The 26,310-nt window shown below is 36.3% G+C and overlaps 1 protein-coding gene across 2 annotated transcripts in view; it reads left to right on the forward strand.

The window, feature by feature from the left end:
* The window catches only part of Ctnna3 (catenin alpha 3), a 1,374,363-nt gene that overhangs the window by 340,386 nt on the left and 1,007,667 nt on the right, over nt 1-26,310 (forward strand). For both annotated transcript variants that reach the window (XM_070021006.1, XM_070021007.1), the window contains one exon: nt 4,607-4,870. In XM_070021006.1, the coding sequence (XP_069877107.1) occupies nt 4,607-4,870 (264 nt within the window). The remainder of the gene's footprint in view (nt 1-4,606; nt 4,871-26,310) is intronic.

The following is a 26,310-nucleotide window of genomic DNA, read 5'->3' on the forward strand; positions in this document are numbered from 1 at the left end:
TTTTCTTTTTTAAACGGGTCCTTGTCCTGTCCCTGGGCTCTGTCCCTGGGCTTTTTTTTACTCAAGATTAGCTCTACCAGGGCTGGGAAGTGGCTCAGTGGTAGAGTGCTCGCCTTGCATGCATGAGGCCCTAGGTTCAATTCCTCAGCACCACATAAGCAAAAAAGAAAAAAGCCGGAAGTGGCACTGTGGCTCAAGTGGTAGAGCGCTAGCCTTGAGCTGAAGAGCTGAGGGACAGTGCCCAGGCCCAGAGTTCAGGCCCCACAACCTGACCCCCCCCCCAAAAAAAAAAAGATTAGCTCTACCACTTGAGCCACAGCATCACTTCCAGATTTTTCTGAATAGTTTATTGGAGATAAGAGTCTCACAGACTTTCCTAACTGGGCTGGCTTTGAACTGTGATCCTCAGCTCTCAGCCTTTTGAGTAGCTAGGATTATAGGTATGGGCCACTGGTAACCAGCTAATAAATACATTTTATACTAATAACTGTATAATAATTTATATTAAGATTTTCACCTTTCATAAGGTGAGACTATTTAAATTTTGACAATGCCGTTATAAAGAAGTCTAATGAATGAGTTACTTCACAGGAAATTATGTAAATAGATTGTGAATACACTGTAAGATAGACAGAACCTTTGATCTGATCTGTCTGAATCTTTACACTTTTTACTAGTATTTCTCTGAGGAGCACTGTGTTCTTTTAAAACAAGCTCTCTATCATGTTACTCATAGTGTGATGCACTTAGTAGTGCTAGAAAACTTGGGGGAATACAAAAATCACAAGTCAAAAGTAGTATGTCAAATTTAACCAATTTAAGGAATAAAAGGATGATATCCTTTCATTATTATTATTTGTTTACTGTTTTCCATATGTACTCTCCATCTTCCATCCAGACCTGACTGTACTTCTAAGAGTAAACAGGAGTAGATGAGATTAGATGCATTCAGAGTAGTCTATCCAGAGATCTTATTCCACTTTTTCTTTTAATTAATAAGTTTTTTATTGGGAAAATACCATACAGAGGGGTTATAATTACATGAGCAAGGTAATGAGTACATTTCTTATCAAGCATTGTTGCCTCCTCCTTTGTTTCCCCTTCCTATCCCTTCCCATCTTCCCCCCCTGCCTGCGCCCCCCCAAAGTTGTAAAGTTTGTTTTTCGACATAACATCTTGTACATCTCATAGTTGCAATGGGTCCTTTTGAACTTTTTTACTCATTCTTGTGAGAAGGTTAGTTAGCAGAAGCATAATTATTCATAATTTTTTTAAAAATGACAAAATAAATATCCAAAGAATGGATGACTTACCCAGCTCATAGTCCTAATGACAAGGCTGAAGCAGGGAATTAAAACCAGGTATAAGGGGAAACCATAGCAAGCCAAGTGTCTTTTCTTGGGTAGTGAGTAGGAACAATGAGTTGACAGCTACTTCGAATTAAATTTTGTAAAGAAGTTAATCTCCGTAAAACCTGTGAGAAGTAGTAGGAAACCTTTATTTTCAGAAGGGAAGGAACTAAAAAATATATTAGCACAAGCCATTTATTAACCTCTGGCAACATTATTCTGAGGCAGCACAGACAGAGAGAGAAAGAAAGACAGAGAGAAGGGGAGAGAGAGAGAGGAAGAGGGAGAGAGGGAGAGGGAGAGGAAGAAGAGGAGAGAGAAGAGGAGAGGAGAGAGGAGTGAGAGGAGAGAGAGAGAATGAGCAAGCCTGGGGTTTACAAAGAGAAAACTTACAGTTGGATCTCAATTCTTTTACCAATCTCTAAGTCTCCTTATACCAAATAACTATTTAGTTAAAAATAGCACTAATAATGCCAGCAGAACTCTCTCAAAGGATGTTGTGATGATCAATAAAATACCATCGCGAAGCATTTCCATAACATCTAAGAAGCTACTTGGTAGGTAAAGATCATTCTTGTGTAGCAAATAAGAAAAATCTGTCCTGTACAGGAAAGAGCATAGAATAATTGTTAGATGCAGGCTTGAGAGTCAAACGAAGGAGTTGCAATAGAAGAGGTGCCACCATCTTGCTCTGATACTTGGCTAAAGTTTCTGGAGACCTCAGCTTCCTATCTTTGAAATAAGGTAGTAATTTCATTTATACTAGGTTTTTTGGAGACTATGATTTTTATGAACTTTATGTAAGTTATTGTATGAAGTACATAAACAATTGTAAATGCTCCTAGAATTAGCTTTTTAAAATTCATTTTTATTCACTTATTCATTTGAGGCAAGGCCTCACCATGAAGGCCAGACAAGTCTGTGTAGCCTGGGTTGGCCTTGAACTCTAAGTTCTTCTGTCTCAACCTGAGTACCAAAATTTCAGGTGAGCACTACCACAACCAGCTCAAATTTGATTTTTGAAATTATTGTTACCATTAAGTAGTAGAACAGGGTGTAACAATTTAGTTAGGCAGTTTATGATTTCAGTGCATCTTAATAAATGTCACCTTTTTCAACATTCTTGCTCATCCCTCCCAATCCACCATTTCCCTCATTTTTCTTAATTTTGTAGGAATATATTGTATTCTTGACTGCATTCCTCCCCCTTCTTCTCTTCATTCTTCTACCTCTCTCCCCTTGACCCCGCCTCACCCCTTTCAAGTACCCTTTTCCAGGTGTTTTTTTGGTTGAATTTTGACCTCACCTTTCTATGGAATTATACCATTTGAATTCTTCCTTGACTTTACCACATTTCAGTTAATAAATTTGTCCACGCTTGCATACCACCTAATATATTTAATTATAACTTTATAAGCTAATTGTGGCTTCTACATACGAGGGAAAGCATTCATCCTTTGTTCTTTCTGGGCCTGACTTGCTTCACTTAAAGTAAAACATTTTCAAGGTCTCCCCATATCTTTACAAATGATAAAATATCCTTCTTTCTAATGGATGAATAAAATTCCATTGTGTATATATGCCACATTTTCTTGATCTATTTGGGCTAATTCCATACCTTGGCGATCATGAATAGTACTACAATGGATACAGTTGTGCTGGGCTTTACTGTATCCTAGCTTGTAATCTTTTGGATAAACGCCCAAGAGTAGCATTTATCAAAGACCATGGAACTATTACAGGAACTAGTAGGAGAAACATTAAGACTCCTTGGCACAGGTAAGAATTTTCTGAGTAAAGATGACTAAACACAGCAAATCAAAGACAGACTTGATAAATGGAATTGCTCGATAAATGGGATCACATCAAACTAAAAAGTTTCTGCATGGCAAAGAAAATAGCCAATAAGACGAAAAGACAGCCTACAGAATGGAAGAAGATTTTTGCCAGCTACATATCAAACAGCAGCTTAATATCCAGAATATACAGAGAACTTAAAAAAAAAACACCTTGGGATGGGAGGCATGGCTCAGGTGTTAAGAGTGCCAGGGGATGAGCTAAAGCATCAGATACCTAGTTCAAGGCCTGGTCTTGGACAAAAAAAGAAAAAACCCTCAACCAATAACACAATTTTAAATGGGCTAATGAGTTAAAGAGAGTCTTCTCAGAAGTAGTAGTTAAAATGGCCAACAGACACATGAAGAAATGCTCCACATCTTTGCCATAAAGGAAATGCAAATCCAGACAACACTGAGATTCCATCTTACCTCAGTTAGATAGTCATTATGAAGGAAACAAACAATAACAGATGCTGGTGAGGCTAGATCCAAAAGGAAACCTTCATACACTGTTGGTGGGAACATAAGCTTGTTCCACCAATCTGGAAAGGAGTACAGAGGCTCCTCAAAAACTTAAACTTGCTTTTGTAAAGAAAACTTTGGGCTGGCTGTGGTGATGCACCAGTAATCAATGAGGAGGACATGTGATGTCCACCTTTTTCATGATTGCCAGGTTGTTTGATCAGCCATCACATTAATATCACTTCACATCTTCATTTAGATTTACTGCAAATTGTCCTCTCCAAAGACATACCCTTGCTGAGTGCTCAAACTAAAGCTGCTTCCCCTTTGATCCCTATATTTGATTTGTGTGTGTGTGTGTGTTCCTTTGTAACATTTGACTGCCATTGCCTTCTCTATGTATTTGCTTATTCTATTGTCTGTCTGAGGTCTCCTTCCCTGAAAACAAGGACATAAGGTTTGGGAGAACAAGGTCCTTATAGGACTATCACTCAGTGTTTAGGACAAGGGATTGTATATGCTAAATTCTCTCTAAGTATTTAGTGGACAAATATAAAAATCTATTGTTAATTAGCACTTGCTTTTGTTTAAAAAGTAAATGTAATGATAAATATTTATGGAAAAAGTAGACAGCATAATGGCAGTTCAAGCTTTCTGTAATTCACTTAATGTATGTGTCAGAGTAGTGTAGCAATTTGTGGCTGACAAATGTTAAGATCACACACAAATTTGTACACATTTGTACACATCTGCACCTTTGTGACTTTTACTTGTAAAGTTGTAGATCTTGAGACTCTAAAGGAATGTAGAAATAATTGATGTCTTTAATTAACATATAGCTGATTTCCTAGTGTTTGCACTCCTTTGATTTATACTAACAGAAAACGGAACTCCTCTGCAGTAAGTCTCCCATAAACCATTGTAAAAAAGCTCTTTGTTTTTCATTCTCCTTCTCAGGACTTAAAATCTCCAAATCAGAGGGATGAAATTGCAGGGGCCAGGGCTACCTTGAAGGAGAACTCCCCGCTCTTACATTCCATCTGTTCAGCCTGTTTGGAGCATTCCGATGTTGCTTCCTTAAAAGCCAGCAAGGACACAGTTTGTGAAGAGATCCAGAATGCCCTCGATGTAATTTCAAATGCTTCTCGAGGCATCCAGAGTATGCCAATGCCCTCAGAACCTCAGGCAGCAACCTTGGGAAGTGCACTTGATGAGCTGGAGGTAAGTTGAAAAGCAACATGTGATTCAATATCTCAATACAAAAAAAAAAAAAAAAAAGGTCTGAAGTGGATTTTTCAGATCTGTGCGTTAGAAGTTAGTGTATGAGAAAATAAAATCCAGTTAGCTAATCATTCTCTGTGATCTTCTTGTGTCTTCCAATGTCCGAAAAGGAAAATATCTTATCAGTAGACTTCTTGATTACATTTTTGTCAAGGAATTCAATGATTATGAATTGGAATTATTACTGTATTAGAATAATGGTTTTATTTTATGTAAGATAAAGATTTGACATATAGGACTTATTTACTTGATAAACACATTATGAACACTGTTGTGAACGTTTGGGAGATTATCTGATTAGTGTCCTTCACAAGAGCTTGCATTTTAACAGGAACATACTTAAAGCAACAAACATGATTAGTAACTGATCTATATGTAATAGGTCATAATAAGAAGGTGAAATGTTATCAAACCCTACAATGAGGCTGGGGAATGGGGCAGATGAAGATCTAGAACAAAGACTTACATATGTGGCCCCCCCTTCCCCCCCCATACTGTTTGTGACAGTATAGGGACCAAGGTGAAGAAAGCAGGAGGATGAGTATAGAGCTCAGGGATCAGATTATAGAGGGTATGAAGCATCTTTGCTGAGGGAGGAGCCTCTGTAAGTTCTTTTTAAAATTTTTATTGTTGTTATGAAGGTGATGTACAGAGAGGTTATAGTTAGTAATTTCTTCTTAAACAGCATGACCCCTTCCCTTGCTTTTTCCCCAGTTTTCCCTCCTGACTTCTTCCTCCACAAATGGAATAGTTTGTTTTCAATTGTCTAACTTGTATCACTGCTGCATTTGTTCACACTTCGTCCTCCTATTTCTGTGCTACTTCCTTACCCTCCCTCAAACACATAAACTTATATACAAGACAAAAGGTACAAAAAACAAAAACAGGAACAAAGGAAAAAATTTTTTAAAAAAACACTCTTGTTTCCATTTCTTGGAGTTCATTTTGACAAATGTCATTTTATATGATCATATACATATAGGTATTGAGTCTTCGTGATCCTCTCCTAAGAACATCCTTCTTTGGCCACACTGTGTGAATGTTGAAAGACTAGGTATATTTTTTATCATGTCCAAATGTATTTTTGTGTGTGTTTTGCCATCCAGTGTGTTTATCTGCAGATTTATAGATACATTCTAGTTACAACAAATGAGGGAAACCATGCTTCATAAACTGAGATTTATGTCTTTAAAAAACTATGTTGGCTATAGATGGAGCATTAGGTGAAGGAGAACAAGGATATAGAATAGTTAAAAAACCAAAAGAAGGAATAACCCAAGTTCCATCCATATACTTTTATGAACTACCTTATTCCACTTGACATTTTAATTTGGAACAGGGTGGTGTCAGTGTACAACAAGCTAAACTGGATTTTGACAGAATGGATGTGGGGTATGAACAAAAGAGGAGTCTTGGCCAATGCTGTAGACTGAGTCCTCTAGAGGCACACACAGAATGGAATTAATAATATGAGATATAATTAAGAATTAACATCTGGAAAGGGAAAAGGGAAGGAACAGAACTTATGTCTGGGCAGAGGAAGAAATTACTTGAGAGTCAAACTCATAGAGGTTGGCCCAATCAAGAGGTCTTCAGAAAATACAGCCTTCCAAAGTATATCTTGTTAAGTTGAAAGGCTTATGTTTATTATTACAGATGAAGTCACAAGTTTATTTTATTTTTGTTTTAAATTTTGTTTGAACAACTGTATGGATGAGGATTCATCAGCTAAAACAGGGAAGACTGTAGGTTAAGTTGCTTATAGGAGACAGATCAGTAACTCCAGTTAAGAAGTTTGTGAGATCTTCAAGTTTGATGTCAAAAATCATTACCCAAGTCAGGCATGTCATTCTTTAATGGAAGACAGTGTAGTATAGTACTTAGGAATAAGGGTTCTGTATTCCTACTTCCGGGCTCCTATCTACCTGTGACAGTTAACTGTCTCTTTCACCTTGGCAAAATTATTGCATAACACTTCAGCTTTCTTAACTTTAAAACTGGGACGATAGTGGGTCTCAACCATAAATGCTGTTAGAATGAATGAATTACTAATATAGGTATCTGTCACATATTAATTACTAGTACGTCTTAACTCATATCACTAATAGTCATGATCATTTGGAGGCAGATTCTTCAATAATGAAGAAGTCTAAATATATTGACAATTACTAAAGTTTAATCGATAACTTTAAAAACTAGGGCTGGGAAGTTGGCTCAGTGGTAGAGTGCTTGCCTTGCATGCATGAGGCCCTGGGTTCATTTCTTAGCACCACATAAGCAGAAAAAGTCAGAAGTGGTGCTATGGCTCAAGTGGTATTGCGCTAGCCTGGAGCTGAAGAGCTGAGACAGTGCCCAGGCCTGGAGTTCACACCCCACAACTGACATAAATAAGTAAATAAATAAAAACTACATATAACATTATAATGCCTATATTCTGTATTTGAGTTTAGAATAGTCAGATTTCCTTTAATTATATGTCTCTTAATAGGGTCTTCATATCTAATCCAATATTATGAAATTCTTAATTACTGGTATACATGTGAAGAGTTATTAAATTTCTAGCTGTCATCATCCATGTGAAAATTTTAGGAACATTTGTTTAATAAGATAGAATATTAATAGATATTCTCTAATTAATTGTTTGTCTTGTGTAATGAACACTCCATCATCTTGTCCATTAAATGTGTTTTATCTTTATAATATTGAAAACTTCTTTTTTGTAACAGTGATAATAGCATATACTATTAGATAGTACCTTGATACTAGTAGTGTTTGACAATAAATAAAATATAAATCATTTCTTGATTGCTAAACGCTAAAAGGTATTTGTTTATTATAGTATTCCTATGTCTAAATATATTGTTGTTTGCAAAATCTAAGACATACGTTATATACCTTGTTTAAAACAGAAAGCTAGTAGTAAGATTTGAGTCTAGTCTAGTTCCATAAGAGTTGATAAGTTTGCTATATTGAGTTCTCACAATCAGAACTTAATGTACCTAATCAAAATCCAAAGCTAAATTTGTGCTAAAATTCTTAGTTTTATGAATTGTTAGAAAAATTATAAATCAGATAACTTTTTGGTGGGTCAGACTTTGTCCATGGGTGAGTTAAGTAGAAATAATCTACATCTTGGAGAGTTAGCTAGTGCAGGAGGTAGAATTTTCCAAGGTGGATGGATAGAATTGTATAGCCTTTTTCCACAGTACTAGTATAAGTGTGTCAGGGAATGCTCACATAAAAGACCTCATTTATTCCAGACATTGTATGTATGTATGTATGTATGTATTTCTTTATTTATATGCTGGTTATTTTGGAAATGAAGTCTCACGGCCTTTTCTACTCTGACTGGCCTTGAATTTCTAGATCTCAGCTAGGATTACAGGTGTGAACCACTGGCATTCAGTAGACCCTACAATTATATTCTTAGGATTATAGAAGCCAGAGTTTTCCAAGTTGTTCCTCCTTCTGAAACATTTCCTTTTTCTTACTTTGGAAGTGATTCCTGTAGGTGAGAAACAGCATCGCTTATAGAGAGGTGGAGAGAATGTAGCTCAGTGGATGTGGCTATGGGAATGGAGTCATCTCATATTTCGCAAGGTTCTATATGGCAGCCTTACTTCTGAACAAGGCAGGCAGAAATCCTAAAGATATTTTCCTGTTATCCTAATACTGTCCTAAAACCCTTTTAAGTTTAGCTGCAGAGATAGAGATCACAAACTAGTACAGAAATGCCTGAATTTCATGTTTTTAAAATCCAAGTTACAAATAGCCGTGAAGCTGCCTGAACTAGATAAAGCACAATTTATTGAACATTTAATCTTTTAAAATGATTTTTGGAAGTAAAATGTTGTACTTTTTTAGTATTTACTGGACACTAAATTGGTAAAGGATCTAGAATAACCTTTTGGTGCCTGCAAATATAATGCTATTAAAATAAATAGATACAGTAAATATGTGGGAGTAACGCTCATTAAATGCATATAGTGTGGAAGTGCATCAGTGTACTCACATAACAATTACCATGCTGCAGTTTTTGTTAAGTCTTTCACTGTGTTGCAGGGTGGGTTGTGGATATGAAACCCGAGGTTTATTGGTGAAGAAAATAGAAGTTCAGTTAGAAGACTGTGCAGGCTAAAGTAATTGATTTATTGGAAAGGCTAATGTGAATCACAGGGTGTTCTGTATTTGTGACTGAATGAGAGTTGAGAAGTGTCAAATTGTAGATTAATAGTGTCATTAAAAAAGAAACTCTGCCAGTAGAAATTGCTTTGAAGTCTGGGAAGGCAGTTTAGTGGTAGCGTACTAGCCTTGAGCAAAAGAAGCTCAGGGACAGCGCCCAGGCCCTGAGTTCAAGTCCCATGAGTGACCAAAAAAAATTGCTTTGAAGATTCAAGTCCACTAAGGCATTATTTTCTCTTGTGCAGAAGGAAAAAGCAGTTGTCATAATTACAGGCACATGAGTAGCCTGCAGCCTCCTACTAGTAAGATGGTAATATTAGGATATATACAGGATATATGTATAGTATTTTCTTATGTTCTATTCTTCCTTTTATATATTCAATTATAAACCATCATTAGCCTGGGCTGTCCCTACTGCCTAGAACAACATCCTATATATATTTGCATTCGTAAATACAATGAAGCTATGGATGGTACATGCATATAATTTTGTGGTATTTAAATAAAAATTATCTTTCTCTTACTGTTTTTTTTTTCTCCTAGGTGCACATAAAGCACTGTTTTAATTTTACTTTGGACTGGCCATGAACTTATAGATGCAAATTAAAGTGCTAATACCACTCAGAAACATTTTTTTGGTAATAAGGGAGTAGAAAGAGAAACATATATGTACATTACCTTATCCCAGTAGCTGTCCATCCTTGGTTGAGGATCTTGGAAACTTCCAAATTATACTACCTTTTACTAAATTTGGAGGTGAGCATTTAGGTACTTAGGAAGAAAATGAACATCACTGAAAATCTGTATTTTAATATGCTTTTTAGAACATAGCTTGGTTTCTAGAACTATAACAATGTAAAAGAACTACAAATAATTGATAAATGTTTAAAATTCATGGTCTATCTATTAGATGAATCAGAGGAATTCTTCAAGGGCAGATACAAAGAAATCTCAAAATCAGTCTAAGCTGGCCACAGCGTTGTGATGAGAGATGTGAGGGAAGATTTTTCAACTCTGAGTTGGAATATGAATTTTTAAAGCCCAGATGCTGAGGAAAAAAGACAAAATCTATATTATCCATGCCAAACACTGGTAATCCTTATCACCTTATAGGATGAGTGGAAAAACCACTATGTCTTGCAGCAGGATATAGCCGGAGAATTTGCCTAGCGTAGCTTTGCTCTAGTGACTTAAAAAAATTGTGTATCTTGGAAACTTTTTAGCTATAGCCTATTCTGACTAGACAGAAAAATGAATTTGAAGTTATCCTTAGCCTGGCAATACCTCTAGAGACTGCCTAGAAGTAAACTAAAATTCTATCTGCGCTTTGTTCCTACTCTTCAAAATTTTTTCATACAGTTCCAAGGAAGATAATTTGTCATGACAAATAATCCACAATGAATGAGCAAAGAGAACAAACTGCAAACACTATAGATATTGAAATGATAAGGTAGTGAATATAAATTAGTATGTTTAATATACATTATACATAATTTCCTCATTTATTTGCTTAAATTATAGCAAAGGAACAAATGACTTTCAAAACTGACCAGATAAAGCTATCTAAAATGAAAAACATAATTATGGGAAGTTTAGTGATTAGGTAAAACATATAGTTAGGCACAGAATTAATCATCTGAAAGATATTTGAAAAAGTTTTAGTTCCCCACAGAGAGACAAATACAAAGTACTTTGGAAAAAATGTATATGGAAGATGGTATGAGAAGCTCCAAAACATTCAAAGAGTTCAAGCCCCATGACCGACCAAAAAACAAAACAAAACAAAACATTCAAAGATCTAGGAAAGAAAAAAGCAGAAAAAAGTTACTGAATATTTGCTAGAATTTATGGAAGATACCAATCTCCATAGCTAATAAGCCCAATAAGTGTCAAACAGGTTTTACAAAAAGAAATCCATTTTTGTTTATTATCGTGAAACTGAAGAATGGAGACAAAACATGTTTCTCTTTATTTTTATCAGTATCAGTCTGTTTTACAAGGGGTCTGACTTGGACATGTTCACATACGCATCTGATGGACCTGGCTCGGACTCAACCACTACCTCTCAGTCCTATTTCCTTACTTTTTAAACCAATTTCCACAAGGTGTATTGGTCCACATAAAGTATATATTTTTAAAACTGGATGTGGTGATGCATGCCTATAATCCCAGCATTCTAGAGGCTGAGGTAGGTGGATTATGTGCTTAACATTATCCTGGGCTACAAAGAGAGACTCTGTCTCAACACACACATGTCCCTGAATGTTTGTATGACTAGCTACATTGATATTAACAAAATGAAATTGCTAGTGACAATTATTATCTAGAGATAAAAGTTTAGGGCTGGTCAGTAGATGAATGGATCAAGAAAATGTGGTATATATACACAATAGAATTCTATGCCTCCATCAGAAAGAATGACATTGCCCCATTTGTTAGGAAATGGAAAGACTTGGAAAAAATTATATTAAGTGAAGTAAGCCAGGCCCAAAAAAACATAGGTCCCATGGTTTCCCTTATTTGCAATATCTAGTATATATCTGAGTCAAGCAGAAAAGGTCAGATAAGTTGATGTTAGGGAAATGAACCCTAAGATAGGTATTCAAATGTTTTTTTCTTTCATCAATTGTTTCTAACACATTTATAAGATTATTTCTTTGTTGCTTTGTATGTCCCTCCCCCACAGTATAACCCCTGCTTTCACTGCATTTGATGTCAGTATAATTTGTGGAGGGGAAGGGGGAAAACAAATCGTTTAAATAGGGATACAGGTGGACCCATTGCAACAATGAGATGTACAAGTTGTTATGTGGAAAACGAACTTTACAACTTTGGTGCAGGGTGGGGGGGCAGAGGGGGGAGGGGGGGGAATAGCAGGGAGTATTGGTTTGGGGGGCTGGGGGGAGGATGGGAAGGGATGTGAAGGGGAAACAAAGGAGGAGGCTACAATGCTTGATAAGAAATGTACTCATTATCTTGCCCATGTAATTATAACCCCTCTGTATAGTATTTTCACACACACATAAAAAAGTTTAGGGCTGGGAAGGTGGCCCAGTGGTAGAGTGCTTGCCTTGCTTGTATGAGGCCCTGAGTTCGATTCCTCAGCACCACATAAGCAGAAAAAGCCAGAAGTGGCACTGTGGCTCAGGTGGTAGAGCACTAGCCTTGAGCTGATGAGCTGAAGGATAGCACTCAGGCCCAGAGTTCAGGCCCCATGACCATCAAAAAAAAAAAAAAAGTTTAAATTCCCTAAGAGTTGGTAACCCATTTTAAAATTACATACAGAAAGTTAACAAAAAGTAATAACATATTAAGGTGTTGGTTTTCAAAGAACAATTGTACAAGTATATAGGTAAAAAGTAAAATCACCTGACAATCTTAAACCTATTGAAAAGCCCATCTGTATAACTTCTGGATCATGAATAACTTAAAATTGAAAGTAAAAAATGTATAATCAAGAAATAATAAAAACAGAACAAAAATCTTGTGGGATACAGCTAAAGGTCTTATCCATAATGTTGAGAACTTCCAGTTCAAATTTGAAATTGAACAATGTAACAAAACCCAGAAGGAAAAAAAATAAGGAAAGGAGAGTAGAAATTCATTAAATCACAGTGATACAGTAGAAAAGATAAAGCATCATTAAAACAGACCAATGAAATCGACAAACTGCCTAGTAAGATAGATTAGGGAGAGTAGGCAGAGAAATAGCCTTTAGGAATGAATGGAGAGGACTTAAGTGTAGAGAATTGTAACTATTCCAAATTATTCTGATAAAAATGAAATTATGAATGAAATTGGAATGCTCCACAAAATAACTTATCAAAACTACCTCAAAAATAGACAGTATGAGTAATTTGGGTGGGGGGGTGGGGGGAGGATGGGAAGGGGTGGGAAGGGGAAACAAAGGAGGAGGCTACAATGCTTGATAAGAAATGTACTCATTATCTTGCCCATGTAATTGTAACCCCTCTGTATAGTATTTTCACAATAAAAAATGTTTAAAAATAGACAGTATGGGTTAAAGAATTAGACAGATTGTACTTTGAAGCAAACAGTAAGCCTAGATACGTTTAGAGTACCACAAATGTTTCTGAGGATATGTAAATGTATTTACATAAAACGGTTGTTAGAAAAACCAAAGAAATGTCAACTCTCACACCCATTACAAGAAGCTGATGGAACTAATACCAATTCTATGCAGATTAGATAAAGGAGATTCATATGCTAGTCTCATATGTGAATCCTAAATATCATGGAAACGTCAGGGCCAAGGATGAACTACTGCAACAATGATACTCACTAGACCATATGTTGGAAATGAACTTTACAACTTGGGAGAGAGGAGAGTGGGGAGTGGTAAGTGGAAGGAAATGAGACAAGGGCTAACAGTGTTTGAAAAGAACTGTACTCATTACCTTTGTAACTGTAACTCCCATGTTCATCAACATATACATATATATGATAGATCTCTATATCTATCATCTATCTGTCTGTCTGTCTGTCTGTCTAAGAATTTCAGTTTCTTTGACCCAATATGCCTATGGAAGCTACCTGGCAATATCAACTTCCAAGTAATAAATGGTTGCTGTTACCTGGTTGAACGATGGCAAAGTTACTTCATTTGAGGTGCTGGACAATTTGAACCTAAGAGCTTTTTCTGTCTACTTGTTTTCAGATAAAGGATTCAGGTTTCCTTTATCCCATGTGTCTATGGAAACTGACTGGCAATATCAGCTTCTAAATCCTAAAAGTTTGATGGTGGCTGATTGAGCTATTACAGAGTCACTCAGTTTGAGGTGCTGAGTAATATCAACCTAAGTCCATTTCACTGTGTTGAAGATTTCAGAACAAGGATTCAGGTGTCTTTGACCAGCTTTGACCGGCTGCGTATGGCAGTTGACTAGAAATATCAGCCTCTAAATATTAAATGGTTGTTGTTAGCTAGAAAAACATCCTGAACAAAATTTGAGCATTATTTAGTAATAGATAAAAAAATTTACTATGGCAAGTTAAATTTATTACAGAAATATGATGATGTTAGTTCAACAATATCTACAATGTTGTTTATCACATATTATCTCAGTACATACAGAAAACATTAAAAAATTCAACATAATTTACTAAAAACTTCTAGGATGCCAGAAATAGAAACAAAGTTGATAAAAATGTTTCTATAAAAATTGTATAATAAACTCCACACTTAAATTTTAGTCATTAAAGACATTCTCTTTAAAATTAGAAATGAATTTATAGTGACTGCAAATTAATAAACTATAGCAAAATATTTCAACATGAATGACAACAAAACATAAAACCATATAAGAATCCATGCTATATTTTTTATGTTTGTATAAAGGTCAATACATGCAAAACTAAACATGTATTTTTAATGGTACAGACATATGGTAAGCCATAAAAGAGGGAATAGAATGACTTATGCAGAATTAAAATTTTAATTTAGTTTGATGATATTGGAGAATAGTAGACCCCTTGAAATATGCTCTCCCTTTTTGCTTTAATTTGTGTTTGTGCCTGTGCTGGCCTACACCTGATCTTTACCTCTTGAGTTACTGGGATTACAGGCATGAACCACTGTATCTGTCTGCACATCAGGATTTAAAAATGACTAGGCATGTTCTTCTTAAGCTGTTTGTTGTTTGAATGATGAATTATAATTTTATTCATACATTCTCTGTTACGTATTTAATAGTTGATAATAAAACTTAATAAAGTATCTTGAGGCATAGTATATCATCTTAGAATAAATGACATAGCAATGTACTATTTATACTTAGAAAATATTAATTCTACTTCCTGCATAATCAATGTCCATTTGGAGTAATATGCTAGATACATTTGCAGTATTCACTGGGTTAGTATCAGACTGCTTTGTAGGGCACATGGAAAAAAAAGAATTATATACTTTTTAGAAGAGTCATCTAATCTGCTGTCAAATTATAAAACTTGTGCAAGGTCAAATAAACAAGAATTAGAAGAGTTATAATGTATTTTATTTTTTATGACCACCCACACAAATAGCTCTTTCCAAATAATAGCTTTTATGACAAATGATGGATGAGCATGCCGTGAGTTTAATACATTTATCTGTCTTTGAACCTGAATTTTCCTATTAGATGATGAATTCTATGAATGGAGGAATGGTGTCTTATTTATATTGATACTGCTTACAACCTCACACAGTGCTAATTACCTGATGATTGCTTAAAGTACATTTGTTGAAAATATAATGAATTGCTGGCCTTTGAGGACTTTGTTAAGGACTTTTAATGCATGTAGCAAATATTTACCCAATAAGAGAAGGACAAGATTTCTTTTATCATGGTGATTAAAAAATGGAAGTGCTTCACCAGGCCCAAAGAAACATAGGTCCCATGGTTTCCCTTATTTGTAATATCTAGTATATGTATGAGTCAAGCGGAAAAGGTCAGATAATGTGATGTCAGGAAAATGAACCCTTAGATGTGTATTTTAATGTTTTTTTCTTTCATGCATGTGTTTCTAACGCATTTATAAGATTATCTCTTTGTTGCTTTGTATGTCCCTCCCCCACAGTATAACCCCTGCTTTCACTATATTTGATGTCAGTATAACTTGTGGAGGAGATGGGGAAAAAACAGTTGTTTAAGGATACAGGTGGACCTGTTGCAACAATGAGAAGTACAAGTTGTCATGTCCAAAATGAGCTTTACAACGTCGGTGCGGGGGGGGGGGGGGGGGGGGAGGGAAGGAGAAGGATTGGGATTGGGGGGGAGGGGGGAGGCTGGGAAGGGATGTGAAGGGTAAACAAAGGAGGAGGCTGCAATGCTTGGTAAGAAATAAGAAATGTACGCATTATCCTGCCCATGTAATTGTAACTCCTCTGTATAGTATGTTCACAAATAAAATTAAATTAAAAAAAAATGGAAGTGCTTCAGTAGCTTGTAAATAAAATGTGAGGATACTAATGATTTTTGACTTTGTCTTCTTGATACTACAAGATACATGTTGTACATATTATTCAGAATGTTAAACATGACCATTCTGTGAACCAAGATTTCAAGTGTAGAGAAACTTCTCAGGTGACTAGATCCAATAATGACTATTTTTTCTTTTGTCTTGCAAACTTGAAAAGGCCAAAGAAATCAGTACAGACTTTAATGACATGGAGAAAATAATAAATATGGGAGGTGATGGAAATATTTGAAATAGGAATGACTGACTTGCTTATACTTGTTAGAATCTAGCGTAGGAAGGTTGGAAGTATGGAGAGCCTTAAGAGTTTTATTTTTGCTTTACTATTATTTATGGAGCACTCCATGTGCCCTAAGGACAGCTTGTAACTTGATTTTGATGTGTACAACTTTACACAACAGAGAAGATGTAACTTTCAAACATACATGTCATTCATTTTCTTCAGTGTTGTTACTGAAAAATATGGAATTGGAATGTGACATGCAGACTCCTCCCCGCTCCCAGTCTGCTGAAACATCATTGTTTATTCAGTCAAGCAGACATTACATATTGTTTGCCCCAAGGAAATTCTTCTTTATTCCTCCCCCTTCCTTTCCCACTCCCTACTCCTTCTTTCCTCTTTATCCCTTTCTTCTCCCTCCCTATCCTTTCCTTTTCCCCCCTCTCCTCCCTCCCCTCACCTATCCCTCTTCTCTTCTTGTCCTCTCCTCTCTTTTGTTTTTAATTTATATTTATCCTTACCCTTTCCCAGAAACAAGCTTTTATTTCTTGTGTATTATTCCAGAAGTGGCGGCTGTTTATTCAAATGTGAGTGTAACTGAGGGATATATTTCAGGCCTAGAACAAATTCTATAAATGTTTGTTGAATCCGCATTCCAGGTTATGCTCTCAAGATTTTTACTATTCTAGCAAAAAGCAATCAAGGAAGGTTTTATGGAAAGAAACATAGGTACGTCTTATTTAAAGGCTTTTCATAATTATCTAAAAATTAAACTTTGGTGCCTGTACAAACAGTTGGAATTTAGGTGGGAAAATAGTAACTAAATACTATTTTTTTTTTGCTGAAAAATGAGTCTGCTGGTAGAAAAACTTCACACAAAACCAAATCATGAAGGATGAATAGAGGGGGAGATATGACCGAAGTATATTATATAATATATCATAATGAACCCCCACACTGTACAATAATAAAAATGTAGGGAAAAGGATGAATAACAACAGAATATGTGTTAAGTCTTACTTAGGAATGTCATATCAGTTTTATCATCAATTTATCAATGTACTTTGTTTATTTCAAGAGTTTATACATTTACCTTTCTTATTGGCAATGATTAAGACATTTTATCTTACATATCTGGGAAACAGTATTCTCAGGTCAGAGATTTGCTTTGTAATTTCCTGTTGCCTTCTTAAGGAAATCAAATTTCTAAGTTTATGGTTTCCTCTATTAAAGATAGGGCTAAATTGTTCTTTGCAGTGGTAATGAAATTGTATTTTCAGCCCATATTAATTAATTATGTGACAGTTATCTACAGCAGGAGAACAGCAGATAACCTGACTTGGACACCAAAGTTTGGAGCCATATTGAATGCCATGCAGAGAAATTTGGACTTTATTAATGAGGACTGTTTGATAGAGCAGGGACAAAATCAAGCAGATGTTGTGGGAAAATTAACTGGTCATAATGTGTGGAGTTTATGATGTGTGTAGGGCTGGAGGGAGGGAGCTAAGAATTGCTTTCTGTGACATTTTAAGGAAAAAACAACAACAACAAAACCAAGAAACCGAAGTCTAGCAGTTGAAATGCAATCAAGCTTTTCTATATGCCAACAATGAGAAGAGCACAGCTGAAATCAGGAAAGCAGCTCCATTCCTTAATAGCCCCACAAAAAATAAAATACCTAGGAATTAACCAAAAAAATGAGGGACCTGAAAAGAAAATCAAAACAGAACTTAGAAAGTGGAATAACTTCCCATGCTCTTGGATTGGAAGGATCAACATCGTGAAGATGACAATACTTCTCAAGGCTATCTACAAATTCAATGCAATACCTATCAATATGCCAACCTCATTCTTCAAGGAAAAAGAAGAGGCAATCCAAAAATCCGTATGGAACAATAAAAGACCCTGAATAGCAAAAAACGATCATCAACAGAAAGAACAGTGCTGGAGGAATATCAATACCAAATTTCAAACTCTACTGCAAAGCTACAGTAATCAAAACAGCTTGGTACTGGCACAAGAACAGACCTCAGGACCAATGGAATAGAATTGAAAACAGAAATGAACCCAAGACCTATAGTCATCTAATCTTCGATAAGGGAGCTAAAAAAATAGAATGGAAGGAAGACAGCCTCTTCAGTAAATGGTGCTGGCAAAATTGGTTAAGCACTGGTAGAAAACTAAAGCTAGATCCTTATATATCACCCTGCACCAGAATCAACTCCAAATGGATCAAAGACCTCGGAGTCAAAGCAGGCACCCTGAAAAAATAACAGGTCGGAATAGGAGAAACCCTAGGTCTCCTTGGCACAGGCTGAAAATTTCTTAATAGAGAACCAGAAACACAACAAATCAAAGAAAGGTTGGACAAATGGGATTGCATGAAGTTGCAGAGCTTCTGCATAGCAAAAGACATAGCTAGCAAGATCCATAGAAAGCCCAAGGACTGGGAGAAGATCTTCAGTAGACATACAACGGATAAGGGTCTCATATCTAAAATATGCCTGGAACTCAAAAAATTAAATCCCCCAACAATAAATCCTCAAAGAAACAACTGCCCAATAAATAAGTGGGCTAAAGAGTTAAAGAGAAACTTCTCTGATGAGGAAAGAAGGATGGCCAATAGACACATGAAGAAATGCTCAACCTCTCTAATTATAAAAGAAATGCAAATCAAAACAACACTGAGATACCACCTCACCCCAGTTAGAATGGCTATAATCAAGAACTCTAATAACAGCAGATGCTGGAGGGGATGTGGACAGAAGGGACCCCTACTGTATTGTTGGTGGGAGTGTAAACTTGTTCAACCACTTTGGAAAGTAGTAAGGAGGTTCCTCAAAAGACTCCACATAGAGCTCCCCTATGACCCAGCAATCCCACTTTTGGGCATTTACCCAAATGAGCATAAACAAGACCATACTAAAGCTACCAGCACAACTATGTTTATTGCAGCATTATTTACCATAGCTAAGATATGGAACCAACCCAGATGCCCCTCAGTAGATGAATGGATCAAAAAAATGTGGTATATATACACAATGGAATTCTATGCCTCCATCAGAAAGAATGACAATGCCCCATTTGTTAGGAAATGGAAAGCTTGTAAAAAATTATATTAAGCCAGGCCCAAAGAAACATGGTTTCCCTTATTTGCAGTAAGTAGTATATGTCTGAGACAAGCAGAAAAGTTCAGATAAGATGATGTTATGTGAAATGAACCACAAGATAAGGACACAAGTGGTTTTTTCTTTTTTGCTATTGTTTCTAACATATTTATAAGGTGATTTTTTTTTTTGTTGCTTTGTATGTCCCTCCCCACGGTATAACCTCTGTTTTCACTGTATTTGATGCTGGTATAAGTTGGGGAGAGGAAGGGAAAAAACAAATTGTTTAAATAGGAGTACAGGTCGACCTATTGCAACAATGAGATGTACAAGACGCTATGTGGAAAGAAAAACAAACTTTACAACTTTGGCGGGGGAGGCCAGTGGAGGAGGGGAGTGTAGTCATGCAGATGGGAGGGCAGGGATAGTAGGGGAAAAACAAAGGAGGAGGCAACAATGCTTGATAAAGCTTATGTAATTGTAACCCCTCTGTATGGTATTTTCACAATAAAAAACTTATTTAAAAAAATAAAGGAGGTGATGGTTGTAGTGACAGTAAGGAGGTAATGGAGTTAGCTTAGATGTTAGGTAGACATGTGATTGGAAAGTTGGTGGTATTTTTCCCTGGGTAAGATAGTGGGCTGAGCTGAGAGAAGGAAAAATAGGCATAGTTTAAGTGACATAAAACAAGAGAGAGAGAGAGAGAGAGAGAGAGAGAGAGAGAGAGAGAGAGAGAGAGAGAGAGAGGCAAAATGCATACAGTACATGTTTCTGAGAATTCAAATATGTTGTTAAGAGGTGAATCCTTGAGGGAAATAATTTGATCTCAACTAAATATGATATGTAAACTCAAATAAGCAATTTACATTTTCCCTAATTATTCCTTAAGTAAGTAGAATTTCCATGGCTTTTTAAAAAAAATATGTAGCTGAATGATCATAAAGCCTCTAGGAGATGACACTTTTATACTCTATACTATATGAAGTATATAGTTATGCTATAAAGTAGTCAATTAGTACTCTTTTTCTTTTGTTTGTTCACTTGGAACGAACTTTCTATCTAGTGTGGCCTGTCTTGGATAGCACATTGTTAAAAATGAAGTTTGAGTGTGGAGGTTTATGCCTGTAATCCTAGATACTTGGAAGGTACCCACAGGAGAATTTTGGTCTAAGGCACAGCATAAGAACCCAATCCCTTCATCCCCACCCCCCTGCTTGCAAAAGAGCAGGACCCCCAATACAAATGAAACTAACACAAAAAAGGATGAGGAGTGGTTCAAGTAGTGGAGTGCTTACCTAAAAAGCCAACCCCAGTACTGGAAAGAGAGAGAAATAAATTGAGGCTTATGTGAGAATTTTTCTGAGGATAAGTAATAAGCTGAAATCAAGGAAAGTGAAATAATTGATGAATCAATGCGTCATTAATACAATTTTCAGTAATGTTTGGTCCGGTGAACTGTAGCTTTAATGTAAACACACAAAAAAAACATGTTTGTGGTAGGGACCCAAGTTCAGCAAAAGCGAACCATATAGGGGAAACACTCAGGGGTGAGCAAACCTTTCCATCTAGGGGAATATTCAGAGGTGAGCATTCTTTGTGGCAAAGCTTACCAGGGGCTAAACAGTTGGTACATCTGCATTTTAAAGAATGACCTGCCTCACCTCTATGCTTTGGGAGCTGGGTGGAAAATCCCCACCTAGCACTGAGAAGCCAGGATGGTGCTGAGAACAAAGCATGCTTACTTAGACCCAGTGTCCTTATTTCAGTACTTTCTACTTAGTGGTGTAGATCATAGTATAACACTATGCCTTTTAGGATGCTGATTATTTTATTTTTGAGAACATTGTGCAGTGGTTTTGCTACTCCTAAAATTTAGCACCTGTGGTTGGTTTTTTTTTTTTTTTTTGCTGCTGTTGTTATAGGCCAGGTGTTTATAACTAAGTTCTGGATATATAGAGTTGCCATAATTTAGCTGTATATTTGTCATTTATAAATTTATTTGCACATTTTAGTATTTATAGTAAGATTTGGAAAGTTGGTTTGGTGAGCAATTACATTTTGAAACCTACTTACACATTAGGTTATAAGTGGAACTTCCAGGCTTATTTTTCTGAAACCATTAAAAGAGGGCCAGGGGAGCACCCTGTCCTTATAAATTCTAAACAGAAATTGATTGCAAAGAAAATATTGCCAGATTACTAGTTTTTGTGACATGCATACTTAACATTTAAAAGAGATGGCAAAAAAAACGACTCAGGTTTTCTTATACAAACCCCGGGTAGTTTGCGTAGAAAGGAGAGTTGTGTGGTTTATTTGAAGTCACCATTTTGAATACATCTTAAACAAAGGACCTTAATTTTTCAGTTTGCACTAAGATCCCCTAATTATATAGTTGATCTAGAAAAATCCTTTGGCAACTTTCAGGTTGAATTGTCTGCTTAGTGCCTGTCACATGATACCAGCTCTCCTTTTAACTTGTCAAATGTAGGATGGAATTGGCAATGAAAGCAAAGCCTGCTAACTTAGGTTGATTACCAACATCTAAGCAGTTTGGACTGTGTTCACGGTATCTCAGCTTCGTTAGCCACAAATGACCACTTGAAGTTAAATGAATAATTTAGCAGACAGGATCCAAAAGAGCAGAGACCAAAAGCCTCAGAGCACAGGGAAAAGATGGAAAGCAATGAACAGACCTGAGGTGCCTGCCAACACTGTCTGACTCTTCTCCAAGCCCACTGTAAGCCAATCAAGCGGCATATGTTTCCTTCTGCAGATGGAAAAGCAGCCTGTGCAAATGTATACAGTGCAGATGTGGGGATCTGCGATGCATCTGCTAGCGGTTATATTTGTTAAGCTGCCTGCCAGTATCTATGGGTTTTGAAGAAGGATGGCTACGTTGTGGGAGGTAGATTAATCGTATTTGTTTCACAGGGAAACCATGCTGTCTCTAAAAGGCGGAATAACTTCTCGAATACCTTAGAAATGAACCTGATCATATTTTTCTCCTCCCACCACGCTCTTAGACATGTGAATGCCAAGTCAGCATTGCAAATTGGAGGCCAGAGGCAATGTAGAAACTCCAGTGTGACAAATAGATTTAGGAGGCATGTGGCCCAGAGACTCAGATGAGGCTCACCGACCCTGGGATGAGAAAACCAAGACAAAACACACTTGAAGACAGTGATTAACAGTCCAGTTTACTTGACCTGAGGAATTTATATGTCTGAATATTCCTATTTTAACTATATGGCTTGAATTATTTGTAATTTGTAGGTGCCTTATGCTTACCTATTTTTGAACAGGTGAATCCTTGAAGAGATGGTAGAAAGCGGAGAACAAAGCATGTACATGGCTTTTGGGACTCTGAGGAGATAGACTGAGTCAGATTATCTACCTTCTATATGATCTGTGGGCATTTCCGCAATCTTGAAACAGTAGCTTGAATGGGGGAAAGGATACAGAATTTTGAACTGCTCAGTCCTCCCACCATCCTTGGTTCTGAGTGGGTTTGGAGATAGGGTTTATTTTCCATTGTGTGAACAGACCACAATTGTCAGAGACTGTTTCAAGGAGTTGCCAGCTAACTTCCCTTAATTTAAAAGTCTCCTTAAATTGGGAGGTTGGATACCCTACTCTTTGTTGCTTATGTATTATTGAGCATCTTCGGATATGGAATAGAAAGTATCTTAGTTCATTTTCTTTTTTTTATCACAAAGTACCTAAAACTGAGTAATTATTTTTAAAAAGAGGTTTTTAGTTGGGTATGGTGGTATAGACCTATAATCCCAGCCCTTGGAGTAGGGTGGGTAGGAAGGGGAGTATTGAGTTTGAGGACAGCCTGGGGTACAAAATAATGAAACAAAATAGCTATTTTGAGAAATACTCTTGCTTGTAATAAAGATTTCTTCTAATCACTGATTTGACCTTCATATTTAAATTAGCATTTCCTTTCAAAGGAAAAGAAGAGTCCCTAATGAATCATAATGGTAAACCAGTGTTTTATAATATCTTGATTGGAACAGTATGTAGTGGAATCCAAAGACAGAATTTTCCTTGAAGGCACTGTGCATTGCTAAATTTGAAGAATATAGTTAATGTTCTTATTAACATATATCACATGACATAAAATCAGTATCTACTTGAAAAATACTTAAGGGATGTAAATGGTGCATTCTGCGAACATTAATTTTGTTTTTAATAATGTTATCCACCTCATTTGACAGAGCTATGAATGTATTGTATAAATCTGGAGAGAGACATATTGGTCATCTGCAGTTTATAAAATGTAAATCACTGGCCTTTTGAAGTCTTCTGTAGTTTTATTTGGCTGAATTGCTGGGTGCCTTTGTAATCATGGCATTATCCTCTAAATGTTCCAGTGAATCATTATATACAGCACAGTGCCTGGCACAAGAGCTTTTTAGTGAACAACTTCTCTAGTTTTTTTTTTAAATTCACATTATTCTGTCTTTATATTTTTCCTTTTTTCTTATTTTTTCTCTCGTATCTTATCACTTCCTTTCCTTTAAAATTTTTCTCTGTCCAGTCTCCCTTTTTCTCAGTCAGCTTTTCAATGCCCTCCCATCTTTTTCCTCTTCTCCTTCTTGCCTTGTTCTTTGTACATTTCCCTTTTTCTCCTTTCCCTCCTCCTTTCCCTTCTTCCTCTTGGTATTTCCCATGTCTTTGTTCTTTAACATTTAGAATGTAAAATGTAAATCAGATTGATAAAGCCTCCAGGAATAAAGTAAAGGTCTCTTTGCTAAAATCACTGAGAATATAAATCAATACACAGTAGATGAAATAGTGTTGGCTTAACTTTTTTTCTAGCCAATTCTTTTTTTTTTTCTTTTTGTCGGTTGTAGGGCTTGAACTCTGGGCCTGGGTGCTGTCCCTGAGCTCTTCAGCGCAAGGAGCTCTTCAGCGCAAGGCTAGTTAGTGCTCTACCACTTGAGCCACAGCGCCACTTCCTCTAGCCAATTCTTGAATGTGTTATTACACAACCAGTGAAGCAAAGAGATCTAATCAGAGATTACCTCATAATCTGTAGATGTCTCTACAGGTATTGATTTGGAAAGTGCTTGAGCCAGGGACTGGCCTTTGCAATCTCACACCCACCCTCTATTGGGAACAGCATCAGCAACGTATTTCTTTAAGAAAGAAAGCTCTATAAAATGGAGCAGAATGAATGTTATTTCTTGGTGATTATTTCCATATTTCCTGTGGAAATTCTTTCTTTTCTTCATAGTATCTGTTACCTCTTTTCCTACTGATGCCCAGTATCTCTCTCTATTGTAGCTTCCTTCCTTGACATTTAGAGTCTTTAGAGTTACCGCTTTTTCACACTAACTTCTGCTCATTTAGCTATCAAGGAACAGTACCTGGTAAAGTCTTAATAACTGGCAACAGCCTAGGATTCTACTCTTTACTGGTACTTTCTCCAAATTATAAGTTGTTTGGGAAGTAAAGACTTCTACACATGGTCAGATCCCATCTGCAGGTACAAGCAGAGGCCATAGCAGTTGTGCATTGTGGGGAATGCAGAATTTCTGAGCTCCTATTTGCAACATGGGAGAGTCATCATTGTCTTTTATCTAGTGAATCCTAGCTAAGAAGCTATCACAACAAAAGAATCTTCAATCATGATAAGGAAAAAGAAAACCAATAAGCACGAGTCACACAAAAGCATGTGAATTTAAAATTAGTCACAAGTTTAAAAAATGAAATATTCAGCTTTTGTCATTATACTAGCCATGTTTCAAGTGTTCCACAATTACTCTATTGATCATGATAGCGATATAAAAATTGTATCACAGAAAGTGTTTTGGACAATGTTCTGGAGGTATACTGTGTGGTGCACAATTTCTTCTGAATTTCTGAATTACTGAGACAATATGGCTTTATGTGAAATCCAAAATGATCGTACTTGTACTTTTGGACTAATATATCCTGATCAATTTTTTTAATGACTGCAACAATTTTTAAAGAAACCTTTGAGTTAATTGTGTATTATCTTTTGGAAAAGAGCAGATTTTTGCCTTTTTTTTAAAAAAATGCCTGGAACACCTTTAGTTGGTTGCAATTTCAAAATATTCTGAATATTTCCACACTCTTCCAACAGTAGTGCTCTAGAAAATATGAAGAAAATGTGAGGGACCATGCCAAGGACATCTGAGGGATGATTCTATTGAAAAATTGTCACCACTTTGCAGCCATGTTCCCACTCCTGTAGTTCAGGGGACTGTATTCAAACATGACTTTGCAGTGATCAGGTTACGACTGGGCCACATTGTCTACTCTTTTTTCCCTCCCTCGATGCTCTATTATGCACAAGCTACCCATGAATCCAGAGCTGGTACTTAACCTTCTATTTCTCCCAAAGGACATAATTACAGATGGCAGTGGAACATAGACTCAAACAGAAATAAAGCACAAATGGGATTACTTTTTTTTTCCATTTGCCTCCTGTGTGCCTTTTCTTTCTTTGTCAATGAGGTACTTTTTGGGAGAACTCCACAGGTATAACAACTGGCATAAACTTTGAAAACGACAGGAACTATTCAAACATTTGTTTAAATTTTGCAGTTGTATTCAATCAGGCTTAAAATCAATAAAACTCGGGGACAGAGGAGGTAGAACACACATAACACTACTAAGACAAATAATGAGGATTAGCACTATTGAAAAATATTTGAGCATATGTTATATTATTACTAATGTATATATCTAACATACATATCTATGTCTGTCTATAGACATAGTGTCTTTCTATATATCTGTATATATATATGTATATATAGACATATATCTCTGTCTATAAACACACTATATAACTTAATTTTTAAGTAGTTGTCCAAAAGAGATTTCACAATTCAACATGTCAGTTTGAGTACAAT

This window comes from Dipodomys merriami, unplaced genomic scaffold, assembly GCF_024711535.1.
Source record: "Dipodomys merriami isolate MVZ:Mamm:240054 unplaced genomic scaffold, mDipMer1.0.p SCAF_14, whole genome shotgun sequence".
Lineage (NCBI taxonomy): Eukaryota > Metazoa > Chordata > Mammalia > Rodentia > Heteromyidae > Dipodomys > Dipodomys merriami.